Source organism: Orycteropus afer, unplaced genomic scaffold, assembly GCF_000298275.1.
Source record: "Orycteropus afer afer isolate SDZICR_OR568_19922 unplaced genomic scaffold, OryAfe1.0 scaffold00017, whole genome shotgun sequence".
NCBI classification, from domain to species: domain Eukaryota; kingdom Metazoa; phylum Chordata; class Mammalia; order Tubulidentata; family Orycteropodidae; genus Orycteropus; species Orycteropus afer.
The window spans coordinates 4455264-4476262 of NW_006921604.1; the positions used below are offsets into that span (position 1 = coordinate 4455264).

A 20999-nucleotide genomic window follows, 5' to 3' on the forward strand; every position below is an offset into this window, starting at 1 on the left:
GGGTTTGAACCACCAGCCTTCTGGTTAGCAGTCAAGTGCCATAGGCACTATGCTACCACATTATCTGATCTAGTGTCAGAAGGTGAGCCCCTCAGATTGAAAGGCACTCAAAATACGACTAGGGAAGATCTGCCTCCTCAAAGTAAGTCAACCTTAATGACATGGATGGAATAAAACTTTCAAGATCTTCATTTGCTGATGAGGCATTACTCAAAATGAGAAGAAACAACTATAAACATCCATTCATACTCATAATGTGGAATGTATAAAATAGAAACCTAGTAAAACTAAAAGTCATCAGAAATAAAATGGAATGCATGATATCCTAGGCATTGGTGAACTGAAATAGGCTGGTATTAGCCATTTTGAATCAGACAATCATGTAGTCTACTATGCCGGGAATGACAAATTGAAAAGGAATAGCATTCCATTTCTCACTGAAAAGAATATTTCACAATCTATCCTGAAGTACAATGCTGTTAGTGCTGGGATAAAATTCATGTGCCTACAAGGAAGACTATTATTCAAATTTACGCATCAACAACTAAGGCCAAAGATGAAGAAGTTGGAAATTTTTACCAACTTCTAGAGTCTGGAATTGATTAAGCAAGCAATCAAGATGCATTGATAATTACTGGTGATTGGAATGCAAAAGTTGGAAATGAAGAAAGATCAGTAATTAGATGACTTTGGTGATAGAAACAATATCAGAGATCGTATGATAGAATTTTTCAAGACCAACAACTTCTTTGTTGAAAATACCTTTTTTCAACAACATAAACTGCCTAAAAATATATATGAGATACTGTACATGTAGACCTCACTAAAAAGAATGCACAGGAATCAATTGAATACACCTGTGGAAAGAGACAATGAAGAAATTCAATATTGTCAGTCAGAAGAAGGGCAAGAACCAACTGTGGAACAGACCATCATTTGTTCATATACAAGTTCAAGCTGAAGGTGAAGAGAATTAAAACAAGTCCATGAGAACCAAAGTACAACCTTGAGCATATCCCACCTGAATTTAGAGACAATCTCAAGAATAGACTGAATACTAAAGAATTGATTGCCAAAAGACCAGACAAGTTGTGGGATATCATCAAGGACATTATACATGAAAAAACAAAAGGTTACTAAAAAGATGAGAGAGACAGAGAAAAACTAAAATGACTGTCAGAAGAGACTCCAAAGCTTGTTTTTGAACATAAGAGTAGCTAAAGCAAATGGAAGAAATGATGATATAAAAGAGCTGAAAAAGACTTCAAAGGACAGCTCAAGAAGACAAAGTAAAGTATTATGAAGAAATGTGTAGAGAATTGGAGTTAGAAAACCAAAAGAGAAGAACATACTTGGCATTTCTCAAGCTGAAAGAACTGAAGAAAAAATTCAAGCCTCAAGTTGCAATATTGAAGGATTCCATGGGCAAAATATTGAATGATGCAGAAAGCATTAAAAGAAGATGGAGGGAATACATAGTGTCACTGTACCAAAAAAGAATTGGTCAACATTCATCCATTTCAAGAGGTAGTAGATGATCAAGAACCAATGACCTTGAAGGAATAAGTCCAAGCTGCACTGAAGACTGAAGGCATTCACAAAAAAAAAAAAAAAAAAAAAGCTCCAGAAATTGATAGAATACAAATTGAGATGTTTCAAAATATGGATGCAACCTTGGAAGAATTCATGTGTCTATGCCAAGAATATTTAGAAGACAGTTACATAGTCAACCAACTGGAAAGATCCATATTTGTGCCCATTCTAAAGAAAAGTGATCCAGCAGAATACAGAAATTATCAAACAATATCATCAATAATAGTTTGGTTTTTTATTAATATCACACACAAGTAAAATTTTGCTGAAGATAATTCAGAAATGATTGCAGCAGTTTATTGACAGGGAACTGCCAGAAATTCAAGCCTGATTCAGAAGAGGAATGAGGGATATCATTGCTGATGTCAGATGGATCTTTGCTGAAAACAGAGAACAGAAAGATGTTTACCTGTGTTTTATTGACTATGCAATGGCATTTGACTGTGTGGATCATAAAAAATTACAGATAACACTGCAAAGAGTGGGAATTCCAGAACAATTAATTGTGCTCATGAGAATCCTGTACATAGATCAAGAGGCCACCATTTGAACAGAAAATGGGGATACTGCATGGTTAAAATCAGGAAAGGTGTGCATCAGAGTTCTATCTTTTCACCATACTTATTCAATCTGTACAATGAGGAAATAATCCAAGAAGCTGGACTATATCAATGCAGCATCAGAATTGGAGGAAGACGCACTAATAACCTGCGATATGCAGATGACACAACCTTGCTTGCTGAAAGTGAAGATGACTTGAAGCACTTACTGATGAAGATCAAAGACTACAGCCTTCAGTATGGATTACACTTCAATATATAGAAAACAAAAATCCTCACAACTTGACCAATAAGCAGCATTGTGATAAATGGAGAAAATATTGCAGTTGCCAAGGATTTCCTTTTACTTAATCCATAATCAATGCCCATGCAAGCAGCAGTCAAGAGAGATCAAATGACACACCTCATTGGACAAATGTGCTGCAAAACACTTCCCTAAAAGTGTTAAAAAGCAAAGATGTCACATTGAAGACTAAGGTGTGCCTGACCTAAGTCATGGTATTTTGAACCACCTCATATGAATGTGAAACCTGGACAATGAATAAGAAAGACCAACTAAGAATTGAAGCATTTGAATTATGATGTTGACAAAGAATATAGAATGTAATGTAGACTGCCAGAAGAATGAACAAATCTGTCTTAGAAGAAGTACAGCCAGAATGCTCCTTGGAAGCAAAGACAGTGAGACTTTGTCTCACATACTTTGCACATGTTGAGGAAGGACTAGTCCCTGGAGAAGGACATCGTGTTTTGTAAAACAGAGGGTCAGGAAAAAAAAAAAAAAGACCCTTAACAAGATGGATTGACAATGTGGCTATAACAATAGGCTCAAACACAGCAAAAATTTTGAGGATGGTGCAGGACCAGACAATATTTTGTTCTGTTGTACACAGGTTCACCATGAGTCAGAACTGACTCAACAGCACCCGACAACAAATTAGTGGCTTCAGGAAGGACAGTGTCTTAAATTTCTTTCCACACATGTTCCAAATACATATTCCAACATTCAGCTGAGCTCTGTGACAGATTGCATTTTCCAAAGATGGTCACACCAATATCTCCCATTTGCCATCTGCTTTTGTTATAATGTGACCAACTTACCTTCCACTGAGAAGTGAAGTTTCTGCTCTTCCCTTTGAACACAGATGGGACTTGTGACTGGCCCAAACAATAGAATAAGGTAGAAATGATGCTATGTGACTTCCTGGGCTGGGTCACAGAAATGAAACAACTTCCACTTGACTCTCTCTTCGCAATACACTAGTTCTGAGAAAACCAACTGCCATGCTGTGAAGGAGTCCAATAGCCCATGTGGAGACCATATGAAGAGCCCATGTGGAGAAGAACAGAGACCTCAGCCAACATCCACCATCACCCAACAGACATGTGAGTGAACAAGACTTCCCATGGTTCCAGTCCCCAGCTCTCAAGTCTTCTAGTAGAGGCCACAGACTCCATGAAGCAAAGAGAAGCCATCTTCACCCCCCTTTCCAAATCTCTGACTCACAAATCCCTTAACTTTTTATGGTGGTTTTATGGCATTATACAGCCATAGAAATAGAAGAGGCTCCACAAATGTGGCTGCAGAATGAGCAATTCCAAAGCTCTCCACTCTCTAATAAAGAGTTTTTAATAAGGATTTTTGCACCCAAAACCTTTCATTTTAGAGCAAAGAACTCACATGGATGGATTTGGGGGCTTGCTCTGGTCTCATTATAGAAGTATTTACCCTTCTCTCAGATTAAGATGGTCAGTGCTTTAAAAATCACAGTATCTTTTGCCACAGACCTTCTTATGCCATCCATGAGATCAATGCTTTCTGCCTAAAATCTCTTTTTCACAACAACCTTCAGAATAGGTATTTTTAGATAACAAATGAGAAACAAATCTGCTTATAAACTACAGAGTATAAGGCTACAGAGTATAAGGCTGGGGAGACAGATAAGTTATCTAAAACCACTCAGCTTCTAAGACATAGTGTTTAGGATGTCAAGCAATACTGACCACTTTAAGTCACTGGCTATTTTCCATCCAGTTTCTTAGCAAAGTATTATAAAAGAAATGCGTTGGTCCAGAGAGACTAGAGCCAGGGACACACCAGAGACATGTTTGAAGATTCAGAGATTAAACCGTTTTCTCCATTTTCCCAAGTCTTAAGTCTGAACATATGACAGGATCCTACAGGTGAGCATCAGAATGCTCATTGGCCCCTAACAGGTGCCCTTCCTCCTAAAGGGCTATGGTTCCTCAGCAAGGCTGGCCTGCTCTGGGAAACAAATGCAAAGTCCATTCCAGGCCCAGAGCTCATCTACCTCCCTCAATCCTAAGAGAGACACCATGACTACCAGTAAAGGCAAAGAAGACCTGTATCCTTCCCAAATCAAGGGCATTCTTAGCCCAGAGAAGAGTCTCCACCAACTGAGCAACATGTTGATGACAATACAGAAAGATGCTAGGCCCCACCATGGCCTCTGGTGAGGGAGTAGGCCCAAAACCACAGACTAGTGCAAGAAGGCAAAGGCACCAAGAAGCCAGGCCCTTCTCAGGTCTATCCTGCTTTTACTGTTGTCTTATCTTACTTGATTTGACAGGGTTGAACACACACAAAAAAAGAAGAAAACATTATCATGAAACCAATTCTGACAAAAATTCCCTCAGCCTGACAATATATAAAAAGAAACCTTTGTTTTCAATCAACATAGTTTAACTTTCTGCACAAATTATAGCTCTCCCCAGAGCCACAGGACAGTAAGCTTCACCATCATGGGAAAGAGCATACATTGTTCTCAGAGCTAAAACAAAATCTCAGCTTTCTTAAGGAGAGGCACCTTTAGCTCTCCTGCATAAACAGATACCTACTTTCCCTGATGTGCAAGACTCGTGTATCACTGAGAGGAAAACTCAATGAAAAGGATAGAAAGGAAATGTTAAAATATCACACACACACACACACAATCTAATTCTAGAGCAGATCACAATTAGGACATTCTACAAAAAGAGGCTCTTGGAAGTTCTTGAGAGAGCATTTCCAGTCCCCTCCCCGATACAACACATCCAGTATCCAGTGTCCACACCATGCTTCCTAACTACAAAAGACTGTGTTGTGAATTAGACAGAAGGTCTCCCTCATCAGGAAAGACTTCAAAACAGAGCTCTTTCAGCTCTAAAACAAAGCAATGAAAGGATGGTATTGCAGCATGTCACTAATACCAGGTTCATATGCCTCAATCTGTGGCAGCACCCTGGCTACTCAGGTAGGGCAGCACCATGACCTGCAGGACTCCATGACTCTGCTATGTGCAAGCACCATGCACATGTATGACTCCTCTGAAACATACAAGTGATCATGAGCATCTTTGAAGCAACCTTCCTCCAAGGATATCCAAAAATGTCCCTCACACAATTCACAAAGACGATGTTCTATATCCTACTTTGGTGAGTAGTGAATGCTGTTTTAAAAGTTTATGAGCAACCATCTAAGGTGCACCTATTGGTCTCTCCCTGTCCAGAACAAAGAAAAGTGAAGAAAATAAAAGATAAAAGGAAACAGTTAGACCAAGGACTAATGGACCATGTGTACTTCAGCCTCTACAATGCTGAGACCAGAAAAATTAGATGATGCTTGCCCATGCTGCTGAGTGCTCTGAAAGGAATCACAACAGGAGGTCCTGGATAGAGTGGGAGAAAAATATGTAACAAAATTCAAAGTCATAAAAAAGACCAGATTTACTAGTCTAATGGAGACTGGTAGAACCCCTAATCTGGCCCTTAGTCACCCTTCCTTCAAAACTAGAACTAAAGTCACCCCTGTGGCTCAACTTTCAGCCAAGTAGTAGACAGGCCTATGAGGTGAATAATAACAGCAACCAACAACCAACCAAGGAGCTCTGGTAGTGTAGCGTAGTGCCTAAGGCACCTGACTGCTAACCAGAAGGCTGGAGGTTCAAACGCACCAGCCACTCCTCAGAAGGAAGGTTGGGTAATCTACTTCCATAGTGACACTGCCTCAGAAACCCAAGGAGAGGTCACTATGAGTCAAATCCGACTCCAAGGCAGTGAGTTTGGTTTTGGTTTGGACCTTTCCAATAGCAAGAGAATGCCAAATGTCCCAGAGTTCAGCCTGTACCCAGAGGAAAATGAATTTAAGCCCATTATCCACAATGGCACTTTGGCAAGGCTATGAGCCTCTCCTCAGAAGGAAGCCTGGGCAATCTACTTCCATAGTGAATTGCCTCAGAAACTCAAGGAGGGGTCACTATGAGTCGGGTCCAACACAATGGCACACAACAACAATAAGAGCACAGTGCTGACCACCCTTGGCATTTTGCTCTAATTAATTCAACATTTTAAGACATTTTGATGAGTGCAAAGGAGAAAGGGTTGACCTACTAAAACAAACAACGGTTTCCATAAATTTATGCAATTGAGACAAAGGCAGAAATCATGAAGCAGGACAAAAACCAAGGGGAGCATTGGCCTTACTCACACATACCTGAGAAAGGAGAGGAAAATATCCCATGGAGGGGAAAAGGGCTTCAACGACAACACCTTGCCTGGCTTCTGTTTTCCTGGCCTTGGCTCTCACACAGGGTGTCCCTGATTTTGTTTCTGACACTTGGACAGAGAACTGGTATGGTTGTTGGGTGCCATCAAGCTGACTCTCACTCATAGTAACCCTGTGTGACAGAGTAGAACCGCCCATGGATTTTTCTCGGCTGTAATCTTTACAGGAACAAATGGCCAGGACTTTCTCCCAAGGCCTCCATGGATGGGTTTGAACTACCAAACCTCTCTGTTAGTAGCCGGGCACTTAATCAATGCCCCATCAGGGCTCCTTGGACAGAGAGTACATTTCCAGAAACCACTCCTGGGTCCCTGCACTTGTTGTTGTTATTATGTGCCATCGAGTCGGACCCGACTCATAGAGACCTCTCCTTGGATTTCTGAGGCAGTATCACTACGGAAGTAGATTGCCCCATCTTCCTTCTCAGGAGTGGCTGGTGGGTTTGAACCGCTAGCCTTCTGGTAAGCAGTCAAGTGCCTTAGGCACTATGCTACCAGAGCTCATCATATTTTAAAGAAATGTGCTACCTACCACAACTTTTATGTAAAAACTTTATTCCTTCAAATAGCAACTCACCCCGCCTATCAAGCAAATAAAATGATTTCATCTAATTGTTTCGACATGGGCATAATGGGTAGAGAAATCACATACAAAACATAAAATAAAAATAAGCACCAGAACCTTTATACTATAGCAAACCAACTGCTATACAATATAAGAATGTTTCTTAAAAGAAAATTTTTAAAGCTTTACCTGTGGCTGTAACGAATGGCTATTGTCAACCCAAGCTGTAATTAAAAAGAGAAAAAAAATATATTAAATTATGTCAAGAATATGTTGGATACTCAAGAAAATTAACTTAATATGGTCAATTATTCATAAAATGTCCTACTGCGTATGCTTCATAAATAACACATTTTAATGACAGATCTTTAGTTTCAACTTAGCTCTTAAAGGATATTCATATTTTGAAAAGGTCTTAAAGAGGCCTAAAACACTACACTGTGAATCAGACAGAGGTCTCCCTCATCTGGAAAGACTCCGAGAACAGGTTTTTCAGCTCTGAAACAAAGCAGGGAATGGGGGAGATTGCAGTGTGTGACTGGTTCCAAGGTTTATGGCTAAGCCAGTCCATGTTAGGAGACCATGGTCACAGGTCCTAGAAGTTAGTCTCCCCTCTCCCTGCCCTTGGGGCACCAAGTGGAGCACAGGCCATCAAGGGACTGGCCACCTGGGCCAGAGACCCCTGGGGAAGATCAGCACAGCTTTTCACTTCGATCCCATAAACCCAGAGCTAACAAGCCTCAGTTCTGGAGGCAGCAAAGAAATTGAGCTGAAAATAACACGTGTGAAATCAAGAGACAGTCTGCTTGGGTGCACACAATTGTTGGGCATGACAACAAGAGGAGGCCGAGGTGAAACTGCGATTTCCTCTTTATTCTGCAGGGGTGTTATAGAAACCTCTCATGCGATAAAAACCCACGAAAAACACCCCACTGCCATCACATCAATTCTAACATAAAGCAATCCTCAAGACACAGTAGAATTGCTCATAGGGTTTCCAAGGCTGTAAATCTGCTGGTGGGTTTGATCTGCCGACCTGTCGATCAGCAGCCGAATATTTTACACCACTGCACCACCAGAGCTCCTTCACCTAAAAATGGAGGCATGAAATACACAAAATCAAGTTGAATTCATACTACATTCACCTGAATTGATCCAACTGTCTATCTCAGTTAAACCAGGAGTCTGTTTCTTTGAGACTTACACAAACAGAAGAGGAAGATACCTCAGGGAAATCAAGAATTTAAAGGACAAGGAGGAAATTGCTTTGGGAAAGAAATAAAACAGAAACTGTAGCCAAAAGGTCCAGATGACCAATTTGCAGATTTCACCTGCTGGGTAACTTTACATTTCCTGGGGTTAGAAAGTTCTGGCTTACAGTTAGGCTAATTATAAGATAGCTTTACCAGCTGAATATTTTGATAACTTTTGGAGCACTGTTTAATTGGTGGCTTTTCCACAGTTGAAAGATAAACCCTTACTGGAGTAGAGTCACTATGAGTCGGAACCAACTCGATAGCAATGCTTTTTGTTTTTTTTTTTTTTTTTGGAATAGGGAGGGGAAGTGGGGGCTAGAGGACAAGAAGAGAAACATTGGAAAAGCTGTCAAATGGCAGCTATGCTGGTTAAAGGAGGGTTGGGAGATAAATCCTTCTTAAAGGTGAACTTCAACTAACATTTTTATTAGTTTTTTCCTGGCTTCTGAATCAAGTGTAGTTTCTTGTCATTTTTAAAAGGGCATCTTTGTTAAGGAAGAAACAGAATCTCAGAGACTCCAGGACACAGATTTGACATGCACCCATGCCAAACCAGCCATGCTCCCTGCAGGCCTCCGTGTGAAAGGGCTCATTAAAGACCTGCCATCTAGCGAGAGGACCAGAGCTGATACAAAGGTCTGGCGCTACATGGGAACCTACTTATGAGGTGGGACAGGGATGGGACATTTCCACATCATTCTGGAAATGTGCCTCAAACTCCACACAGAATGTACTGGATCCAATTAGCACCAGGGAGGTGCTGAAACAGTGTAGCAAAGTTCTTGTGTGCCTCACTGTGAAGCCTGAGGTTGGAACAGGCCCTACTTGGCCACTGAGTTGTATAAGGGGCCTCCTTAGACCTTTTCCTCCTCACTCCTACATATTATTGGACCCTAGAGAAGGTAAGGGAGGTAAAAAATAAATAAACAAAATAAATACTCTCTGAGGGTTTTGTACAAGAACAAATACCAAACACAGGCAACTGCATAATCTGCTAATAGAGGAGCCAGAGACGTTTTTCTCCCTTGACCTTAGGAATCTCCATCTGTCAGTAAAGCTTCTCCAAGGCCTCTCAGTCCACTAAGAAGCATCAGCACCCAGCTAAGAAGAAATACATTAAGCAAGTATCACCACTGCCCACCAGATGATCTGATGCTATAGTGGTTAAAGCATTTAGCTACTGACCAAAAGGCTCATAGTTCAAACCCACCAGCTGCTCCGCAGGAGACAGATAAGGCAGTCTGCTTCTGCAAAAGATTTACAGCCTTGAAAACCCAAAGGGGCAGTTCTACCCTACTCTGGAGATTCACTATGGGTCAGAATTGACTCAATGGCAATGGGTTCACCACCGCTGCTGCATGTGTGGATATACATGAACACACATACTGTGCACATGCCTCTGTGCATACACACACATACTCATATGTATGTTTGTACACACTCAGACACATGTACATGCATGCATACATAAGCATGCATACACTTACATGTGCACATATTGCATGCACAAGCATGTGTGCACATATATACACACAAAGGCATGCACACATGCACTTACACACATGCCCAGATACACTGTCATTCAGAGAGGCCCATGAAGTCCTCAGACAAAGGGAGGCCTCAGACAATTGACCCTTTTGTTGCCATTCTCAGCAGGGACCAAGAGGGGTAAGAGGAGGGAGGCCAGAAGGTTGGCCCCATGACCCCTGGGCCAGCTTAGCTGAGGCCAAGGGGTGTGGAGGTCAGCTGAAGTTTTGTGCTGCCATCCTCCCTAGAGAATGCCTCCCCAGGACATACTGTAAGTATTTCCAGAAAGCACTTAACAAACTCACATTCCGAGTACTTCTTTTCAGACTTATACAATTTGTTAATAACAAAATTAAATCACTTTTTAATGGCAAGGAAAACGTAATTTAACATTTTTCAAAATCTCTACCAGCTATAAAAACCTTTTTCCTGCTGCTTCAGCCTGAAAATGCTTCTTTTTTGGAACAGCTGACCAAGGCAGCTGTTTTGTATCAAGTCTGAGGGGTTTCTATATGACCCAAAGAGCTCAGACAACAGGCAGACCTTCCTGCATTAAAGGGTAATCTGAGAATAATTTGCCATAAAACACCCAGAAGTACGCCAGCTGTAGCTGGATATGCTCTATAAAGTACCACATAGATGGCATGGATCTTTTAAAATAATAATAATAATTTTAGAACACACTTTTAAAACACATTTTAAATTTAAAAAATGAGAAAAGAAATAGGGAAGATGGGGCAATCTACTTCCGTAAAGATACCGCCTCGGAAACCCAAGGAAGGGTTGCTATGAGTCGGCTCTGACTCCATGGCAGTGAGTTTGATTTTTTGGTATTTTAGAAAGCACCAGAGTCCCTGGGTGGTGCAAAGGATTAACACACTCAGCTACTAACCAAAAGGTTGGAGGTTCAAGTCCACCCAGAGGCACCTCGGAAGAAGAGACCTGATGCTCCACTTCTGAAAATCGGCCACTGAAAACCCTATGGGGCCCAGTTCTACTCTAACACACACAGAGCTGCCATGGGTTGAACTGATACCACAGCAAGTGGTTTGGTTTTACTGTTTAGAAGATACCAGAGATAGCTCCTTGTGTGTCCATGTAGAGCCACTAAGGGTCTCTTCCCTAATACCCACTTGACCCACAGCCATTGCAAGTTGGGAATTTACACTCTTCCCATATGCACTGTGCTTTGTGGTTTTGGATAAGCTCTCATTCATCAAGGCCATGAGGCAGCAGAATGGGAGGGAAGAAGCCACTGAAGAGCCAGGCCCAAAGTCTCCCAGTTGGTGAATAGTGGAGCAAGCCCAAGTCCAGAGGCAGCAAACCCCAAAACCAGGGCCCACACAGGCTTGCATGGGCTGCGCCCAGGAGCCATGCTCTTTCCCGGGGCCAGCCACCAACTAGCCACAGTCCCATCACAAGTGCTTCCGATTCCTCAAGCAAAGCTGTAAACCGAGAGTTTTATGGTGAAAACTTCATGTGTTCAAATAATTTGAATATTTTTCAAACACGATGAGAGCCAAGCAAAACATGTCCATGGAATCTGGCCTATGGGCTGCCAGTCTGCAACCTCGCTTTACACCTTCTCCTGCTGCCAAGCCTCTCCTCAGGTTTTCAGTCTCAAATCTGAATCAGTGTGTTTGTGGCAAATCTGGAAAGAGTCCACATGTTACTTGTGAGTCTTCCATTCCATCCCCATCTGACATAGAGCTTTTTCTTTAGTTTACTTTTTTTTAATTATTTATTTCAAAGGATCCAAGAATTATAACATAATCCAAGAAAAGCTTTTTTTTTTTTCCTTCTCTCTTTAAAAAAAAGAAAAAGAAAAGAAAAAAACTGCTCCTTCCTCTTTTTTATGAGAAATATAGGAAAAGAGCATGAAGGGGAGGAGAAAAGATGAGATAGAAGCAGAAACCCACATACACCAAGCCAGTGTGGGTAGAATCCCATTGAGGCATTCCAATAAAACACACCAGCAACTATTCAAAAGAGTGCAGTAAATCCACTGTGGAAAAAGAAAGAATATATATCTTTTACAAAAACTTATTATTATGAGATAACTGTAGATTAACATGCAGGTAAAGCAAATAATAAAGAAAAATAATATGGAGAGATCCCAGATAAGCTTTACCCAATTTCCCCCAATAGTAACATCTCACACAACTCTAGTGTAACCAGGGAATTAACATTGATACAGTAAGGATCTCTAGTGGTGTAGTGCCTAAGGCACTTGACTGCTAACCAGAAGGCTGGCGGTTCAAACTCACCAGCCACTCCTCAGAAGGAAGATGGGGCAATCTACTTCTGTAGTGACACTGCCTCGGAAACCCAAGGAGGGGTTGCTATGAGTTGGAATCAACTCAACAGCATATTGCAACAACAACAGTCAGGATCCAGAACACTTTCATCAGCACAAGGATCCCTCATGTTGCCCTTTTATAAACATACCCATCTCTCTCTCCTTCCCACCTCTGCCTTAGAACTACTAATCTATTTTCTCCATTTCTATAATTTTGTCTTTGCAAGAATGTTATGTACATACCAAAAACCAAAAACCAAACTCACTGCCGTTGAGTCAGACCCATAGTGACCCTTCCTTGGGTTTTCAAGGCGGTATCACTACAGAAGTAGATTGCCCAACGTTCCTTCCGAGGAATGGCCAGTAGGTTTGAACCACCAGCATTCTGGTTAGCAGTCAAATGCCTTAAGCACTACACTACCACACAATATGTAACTTTTAAAATTGTATATGTATTTTTAAAAAAACTCAGAATAGCTCTCTGGAGATTCATTCATGTTGTTGCATATATCAAGAGTGTGTCCTTTTTACTGCTGGGTAGTATTTCATGGTAAAGGAGCTCTAGAGGCACAATGGTTACACATTTGGCTGACCTGGCAATCTCCTCCCATAAAGATTACAGCCCAGGAAACCCCATAGGGCAGTCTTTCTGTCATACAGGGTCCCTATGAGTTGGAATTGAGTTGATGGCACATAGAAACATCCCATGATAAGGATGCATCACAGTTTGTTTAACCATTCATCCACTGAGAGACATCTGGATTGTTTTCAGGTTTTGGCTATAATGAAAAAAGCACCTATAAACATTCATGTACAAGTTTTTATGTGAATATATGTTTTCATTTCTCTGGGGTAAATGTCCCAAAGTACAATTGCTGGGTCATATGGCAGTTGTATGCTTAGTTTCATAAGAAACTGTCAAACTGTTTTCCAGAGTGGATGTACCATTGTATAGTCCTACCAGAAATGTAGGTTGTTGTTGTTGTTAAGTGCCATCAACTTGGTTGCAACTCATAGTGATACCACTTACAACAGAATGAAATACTGCCCAGTCCTACGCCATCCTCACAATCATGGCTATGCTTGAAACCACTGTCTCAGCCACTGTGCCTATCCTTGTTGAGGGTCTTCCTCCTTTTTGCTGACCCTCTACTATACCAAGCATGATATCCTTCTCCATGGACTGGTCCCTCCTGGTAACAAAACCAAAAAGAAACATGACAAAGTCTCACTGTTCTCCCTTCTAAGGAGTATTCCTGCTGTACTTCTTCCAAGACAGATTTGTTTTTTCTTCTGGAAGTCCATGGTACATTAAATATTATTCACCAACACCATAATTCAAATGCATGAGTTGTTCAGTGATCTTCCTTATTCATTGTCCAGCTCTCCCAAGCATATGATGCAATTGAAAAAACCATGGCTTGGGTCAGGCCCACTTCAAGCTTCAAAGTGACACCTTTGTTTCTGAATACTTTAAAGAGGCTTTTCAGAGCAGACCTGTCCAGTACAATGCATCATTTGATTTCTTGATGGCTGCTCCTATGGGCATTTGTTGTGGATTCAAGTAAAATGAAATCCTTGAAGACGCCAATCTTTTCTCCATTTATCATGATATTGCTTATCTGTCCAGTTGTGAGAATTTTTATTTTCTTTAGGTTGATGTGTAATCCATACTGAAGGCGGTAGTCTTTGATTTTCATCAGTAAGTGCTTCAAGTCCTCTTCACTTTCAGATGTGGGTCATAACCAATTATGGATAACACTGCAAAGAATAGGAATTCCAAAGCATTTAATCGTGTTCATGAATAACTGTTTATAGCCCAAGAGGCAGTCGTTCAAACAGAACAAGGGGATACTGCATGGTTTCAAATCAGGAAAGGTGTGCATCAGGGTTGTATCTTTTCACCATATTGATTCAATCTGTATGCTGAGCAAATAATCTTGGAAACTGGACTATATGAAGAAGAATGCAGCATCAGAAATGTATGAATGAGTCAGTTTCTCTGCATCTTTGCCAGCATTTGATTTGATCACTTTTTAAATATATATTAGCCATTTTCCTATGTATATAGTGATATTTAATTGTGGTTTTGATTTGTCTTTTCTTATTGACTAATGGAGGAGCTCTGGTAGCCTAGTGCCTAAGGCACTTGACTGCTAACCAGAAGACTGGCGGTTCAAACCCACCAGCCACTCCTCGGAAGGAAGGTCGGGCAATCTACTTCCATAGTGATAACACCTTGGAAACCCAAGGAGGGGTCGCTATGAGTCGGGTCTGACTCGGTGGCACATAACAACAACAACAGTGGAGCTCTGGTAGCATAGTGCCTAAGGCACTCGATTGCTAACCAGAAGGCTGGTGGTTCAAACCCACCAGCCACTCCTTGGAAGGAAGATGGGGCAATCTACTTCCATAGTGATACTGCCTCAGAAACCCAAGGAGGGGTCGCTATGAGTCAGGTCCGACTAGACGGCACATAACAACAATAACAACATTGACTAATGGTGTTAACTGATGCTGAGTATCTTTTCATGTTCTTATTTGTCATCTGTATATCCTAGGAAAATTTTGCTGAAGATTATTCAAAAATGACTGTATATATACATTCATCAATGGGGAAATGCCAAGAGTTGGATTCAGAAGAGGATATGGAACAAGGGCTATCAGTGCTAATGTCAAATGGATCTTGGTCAAAAGCTGAGAAACATGGTTACCTGTGTTTTAATTACTCTACAAATGCATTTGACTATATGCATCATAACAAATTTATGAGTAACAATGCAAAGATTGGGAATTCCAGAACACTTAATTGTGTTCATGTGGAGTCTTTACCTGGACCAGAGGCAGCTGTTTAAACAGAACAAGGGGATACTGTGAGGTTTAAAATTGGAAAAGGTGTGAGGCAGGGTTGTATTCTTTCACCTTATTTATTCATTCTGCACACTAAAGAAATAATCTGAGAAGCTGGACTTTATGAAGAAAAACGTGACAACAGAATTGGAGGAAGATTCATTAACAGCCTGTGATATTAAAAAAAAAAAATCTGTGATATGCAGATGATACAACCCTGTTTGCCAGAAGTGAAGATGACTTAAAGCACTTATTGATGAGGGTAAAATACTACAGCTTTCAGTATGAATTATACCTAACCCTAAAGAAAATGAAAATCCTCACAACTGACCAATAAACAGCATGGCAAAAAAAAAAACAAACTGTCAAGGATTCCATTTTACTTGGATCCACAATCAACACCCACAAAATCAGCAGTCAAGAAGCCAAAGGACATATTGGATAAATATGCTGCAAATGACCTAAGTGTTAAAAAGCAAAGACATCACCTACAGGACTAAAGTGCTCCTGAACCAATTCATGATATTTTCAATTGCCTCATGTGCATGTGAAAGTTGGACAATAAATAAGAAAGACTAAAGAAGAATTGATGCCTTTGAATTATGGTGTTGGTGAAGAATATGGAATGTATCATGGACTTCCAGAAGAAAAAACAAATCTGTCTTGGAACAAGTACAGCCAGAATGCTCCTCAGAGGCAAGCATAGCAAGACTTTGTGTCACATACTTTGGACATGTTATCAGGAGGGACCATTCCCTGGAGAAGATAACATTTTTGGTAAAATAGAGAGTCAGTGAAAAAGAGGGAGACCCTCAATGATATGGATAGACACAGTGGCTGCAATGTTGGGCTCAAACACAGCAACTATTATAAAAATGACACAGGACTGGGTAACATTTCGCTCTGTTGTACGTGAAGTTGTTATGAGTTGGAGCCAACTTGACAGCACCTTACAGCAGCAACATATCCTCTTCAGTGAAATGTCTCTTCACGTCTTTTGTCCATTTTCTAATTAGATTATTTGTTTTTAATGTTTTGAGAGCCTTTTACATATATTGTACATACTAGATCTGTACTGGATATATAGTTTGCAAATATTTTCTCCCAGTCTTTAGCTTCTCTATTCATCCTTAGGACAAAGTCTTTCACAGAGCAGTAAGTTTTCTTATTTTGATTAAGTCCAATTTAGCCACTTTTTTTCACTTTAATGGTTCAGGACTTTGTGTCAAATCTAAGAATTCTTTGCCTACCCCAAAGCCCCAAAGATTTTCTCCTATGTGTTTTTCTCAAAGTTTCATAGTTTTAGGTTTTACATTTAAGTCTGTGACTCATTCCAAGTTAATTTTTGTATATGATGTGGGACTTATGCTTAGGTTTATTCTTCTACCTATGGATGTTCAAGTTCCAGCATCATTTGTTAAAAGTCTATCATTCCTCCACTGAATTTCTTTTAAATCTTTATTTTAAAAAGGAAAATCAATTGAGCATATCTATAAGCATTCATTTCTGGGTTTTCTATTCTGTTCCACTGACCTATGTGTCTATTCTTTGGCTAGCACCACAGTCTTGATTACTGTAGCTATGTAATAAGTTTTAAAAACTAACAGACTGATTTCTCCCACTTAAATCTTCTCCAATTTTTTTTTTTTTTTTTTTTTTTTTAGCTATTTTAGTTCCTTTACTGTCCATATAAATTTTAGAAAAATCTTTTCTCTATCTACAAAAAATCCTGCTGGGATTTTGGTAAGAATTGCAGTAAATTTGTATATTAATTTGGGGAAAACTGACATCTTTACTATGCTGAGACTTCCAATCTATAAATATGCTATGTCTCTCTTGCAGAAGTCTTCTTGGTTCTCTTTCATCAGTTGTGCAATTCTCAGTAGGTCTTGTGTATATTTTGTTAGATTTACATTCAAGTATTCCATAATTTTTTGAATAATTATAAACAGTACTGTGTTTTTAATATCAGTGTCCATGTATCCATTGCTGCTATACAGAAATGCAATTGACTTTCCTATGTTTGTCCTGTATCCACCAACCTTGCCAAATTCAGTTAGTAGTTCAGGGCCAGGTTTATGTCTTCCTTTCTTCTCTGAATGCCTTTTTTTTTCCTTTTCTTGACTTATGCACTGACTAGAACTTCCAGCACTATGTTGAACAAAAGCAGTGAAAGCACTCTTGCCTTGTTTCCAATCCTAAGGAGATACTGTGCAGAATCTCACTGCACAGTATAACATTTGTTGTAGGGTTTCTGATGATGAAATTTATCAGGTTTAGGACATTTCCCTCTATTCCTATTTTTCGGAGAGATTTTATCATTAATGAATATTAAACTTTGTCTAATGAACGCCGAAAAACACTTATCTGCCTTCTAACCAGCCTCTAACCTTCTCCTCTGTCTAGTTTCTACAGAATATTAAAAAATTACATAAAACAAGCAAACAAAATACTGAGCCCTCTCCTTAGGTATAAGGGATATAAGCTAAAAATGAAGCTTTCCATGAAATATGATGGCAGCTGTTAAGAACAGGGCAGTAGATATGTTGTGGAAAGAGACACTATATAATTTAAAGCCAAAATAAAAAAGCAATTGCTGGTTCCAGGTCCAACCAAGATGGCAGACAAGGCAGGTACATTATACAAAAACCTTCAACAATAAAAGGAGCTCTGGTAGTATGGTGCCTAAGGTATTTGACTGCTAACCAGAAGGCTGGTGGTTCAAGCCCACCAGCCACTCCTCAAGAGGAAGGTTGGGCAATCTACTTCCATAGTGATATAGCCTCAGAAACCCAAGGACGGGTTACTATGAGTTGGGTTCGACTCTACAGCAGTGAGTGAATTTCTACAATAAAGACTCAAAGAAAACAACGGAAACAGGTACAGATGACAATACTGGATATCGGAGCACCAAAGGAAAGGATACAGAAGTAGATCAAATATTGATGAGAGGAAGAGACTACACAAAAACAGCTGACAACCAGCAGCAAACTGCTAATCAGCAAAATGTGGCCATTTTAAATTATCGCAAGCAGTGTTCCAGTCAATGCAGAAACCAGGTAACTGGCTCCAATTGCCCAGGACTGCACCAGCACCCACACTGGTGAGCAGACGACCAGAGAGGTCAGCCCTGCCCCTTTACCTTGCACAACCTCCCAGTGACCAGAGACCTGGCCTTCCCCACCCCCACCCACCCTGCAGCCAAACTCCCCCACTGCCAGTGCTGAACTGCCCTTTCAATTTTTTTTTTAAATCTTTCTGCTTAGTTCGTCTGCCTTTCCATCTTTGCTAAGCATGGGAGCCCTTCCCCTGTGCCCACTTGGATAGTAGCTCCTGTCCCCACTCCTCAGAAGTGCATCCTCTGGCACAGCTGTGCTTGGTGGCTGTCACTTTCAACACTGCTGTGCTGTTTTATTTTCTTTATTACTATTTTTATTTCCTTTTTCCTTCTTCTTTGCTCATCCCTTCTCTCCCCCTGTTTTCCTTTCCTTTATTTTCTTTTATTTCTTCCTCTTTGCCCTTTTATACTTCTTTCTCTTTTCTTTCCTTTTCTTCCTGCCTCCACTTCCATGGTCAGCAGCACTGGCTGCCATCCCTCCATGGAGGGCAGTATCAGCTCCCCCACAGTGAGCTCCATTTTACTGCTGTACCTGAACTTGGGAGCTAACACACCTTTTTTTTTCCTGTTTTTTTCTTTTTCCTTCTTCCCTTCTCATTCTCTCTTCTCCTCCCCTTGTTGTTTTCCCCTTTCACTTTTATCTTTTTCTCCCTCTTCCCCATGCCATTATTCTTTTCTTTTCCTTCTTTTTCCTTTTTTGAATCTAGCTAAGTGAGTACCCTGCCCCCATGACCTTCGAAGTTCATGAGTGCCACCTTGACCCTCCATATGGAGGGGACTGTGGATCAAGTGCCACATTTCCACTGCAGCCATGTTTGGTGACTATCATTTTTGCCAGTGCTGTGCCACATATGTTTCTTCTTTTTTTTTTGTTGTTGTTTGTTTTACTTCCTTTTCTTTTTTTTCTTTTCCGTTTTCATATTTTTCTTTCTTCTTAGATGGCTCCTCCTTCTGCCTTCATTTTTTTTTTTTTTTTGCTTTCTTTCTTTTCTTTTTTTTTCCTCTCCCTTCCCATCTTACCCCCGCCTAATTTCTTTCTTTCCCTAGCAGTTGGAAGCCAGTGACCCTACCCAACCATACTCACCCACACCTGTTGCCTCACTTACTGGGTGAGTGCCACAACCCACTCCAGCACTACTGGATAGACAACAGATGACAGACAACACCTGCCCAGGCTGCCCTCAGCTGCTATGCATGAACAGTGATCAGAGACTTGTGCCCACATTCCCACCTGCTACCACATCTGTGCAGAGACAGATGATGAGTTCTCCAGTGCTGCTAAACTAAAGACCAGAGTAACACAACTTCCCCATTGCCCACTGTATTGAAACAGAACAAAATTAAAAAATCACTGCAAAGGAAACCAACATATAATCATCAAATTAATATAATAATGCTACAATGTCTCAGAGAGAAGAGAAAACTTCAAATCACACACCAAAAAACCAAACTCATTGCTATTGAGTCAATTCGACTCATAGCAACCCCTTCTTGGGTTTCCAAGGTGGTATCTCTACGGAAGTAGATTGCCCAATCTTCCTTCCGAGGAGTGGCTGGTGGGTTTGAACCACCAGCCTTCTGGTTAACAGTCAAATGCCTTAAGCACTTCACCACCACATGAACAAAAAAAAGGGGGGGTTGCCACAATTCCTCAAAACACTGAGCAAAGCATAGGACCAGAAAATCTTCCAGAGGAAGAAATACAAGTGGAACTACCTGATAAGGAATTCAAAAGAATTATATTTAGGTACCTGCAATAAATTGAGAGAAAACCACAGACAAAATCAAGGAAAACACAGACAAAATTCTGAAACAATTCAAAAAAGAAGAAGAAGAAACTCTAAATGGAAAATTAGAAACCACACATAAACAGCAAATAGAAATCCAAAAGATTAAAACTAAAATTTCAGAAATGGATAATGCGTTGGAAGGAATAAGGAGCAGAACTGAATCACTGGAACATGGAATTAGTGAAATTGAAGACAAATCTCTCAACACCAATCTGGTGGAGGAAAAATCAGAAAAAAAGGAATTAAAAGGACAAGCTTTTGTTTACAAGGCATTGAGTTTATGCTGATGGTAGTGGAATATTTTGGAAAAGTATAGCAATAATGGAGGCACAACATGAAAAATGTCATCAATGTCTCTGAGCTATAAATGTGGAAGTTGTTATGTTGGCAAATGTCTTCTTATGTATGTTTTCACCACAATAAAAGTTGAAAAAAAATTAAACAAAATGAAGAGAGGTTAAGATCCATTTGGGACATCATAAAGAGGAATAACTTATTTGTGACTGAAACTCCAGAATAGGAAGAGGAAAAAAAAGAAGCACCGAGAAAATCATCAAAGACTGGTTGGAAGAAAACTTCCCCAACATGGTAAAGACAAAAAGATATGTATTCAAGAAGCTCAACAGATTCCAAAAAGGACAGAACCCCAAAGAAATCACCACGACATATCATAATCAAACTTCCCAAAACCAAAGACAAAGAAAGAATCTTGAAAGCAACTCAGGAGGAAAAAAAAAAAAAAGTAGCCTACAAAGGAGAACCAGTAAGACTAAGCTCTGATTTCTCAGCAGAAACCATGCAGGCAAGAAGGCAATAGAATGACATATATAAAATACTGAAAGAGAAAACTTGCCAACCAATAATTATATAGCCAAAAA

General features: G+C 40.3%; 1 protein-coding gene across 1 annotated transcript in view; it reads right to left on the reverse strand.

Moving 5' to 3' along the window:
* ACOXL (acyl-CoA oxidase like) overlaps nucleotides 1-20999 on the reverse strand; it is a 613336-nt gene that overhangs the window by 480441 nt on the left and 111896 nt on the right. Inside the window, exon 9 of the mRNA XM_007959419.2 lies at nucleotides 7471-7505. Within this exon, the coding sequence (XP_007957610.2) occupies nucleotides 7471-7505 (35 nt within the window). The remainder of the gene's footprint in view (nucleotides 1-7470; nucleotides 7506-20999) is intronic.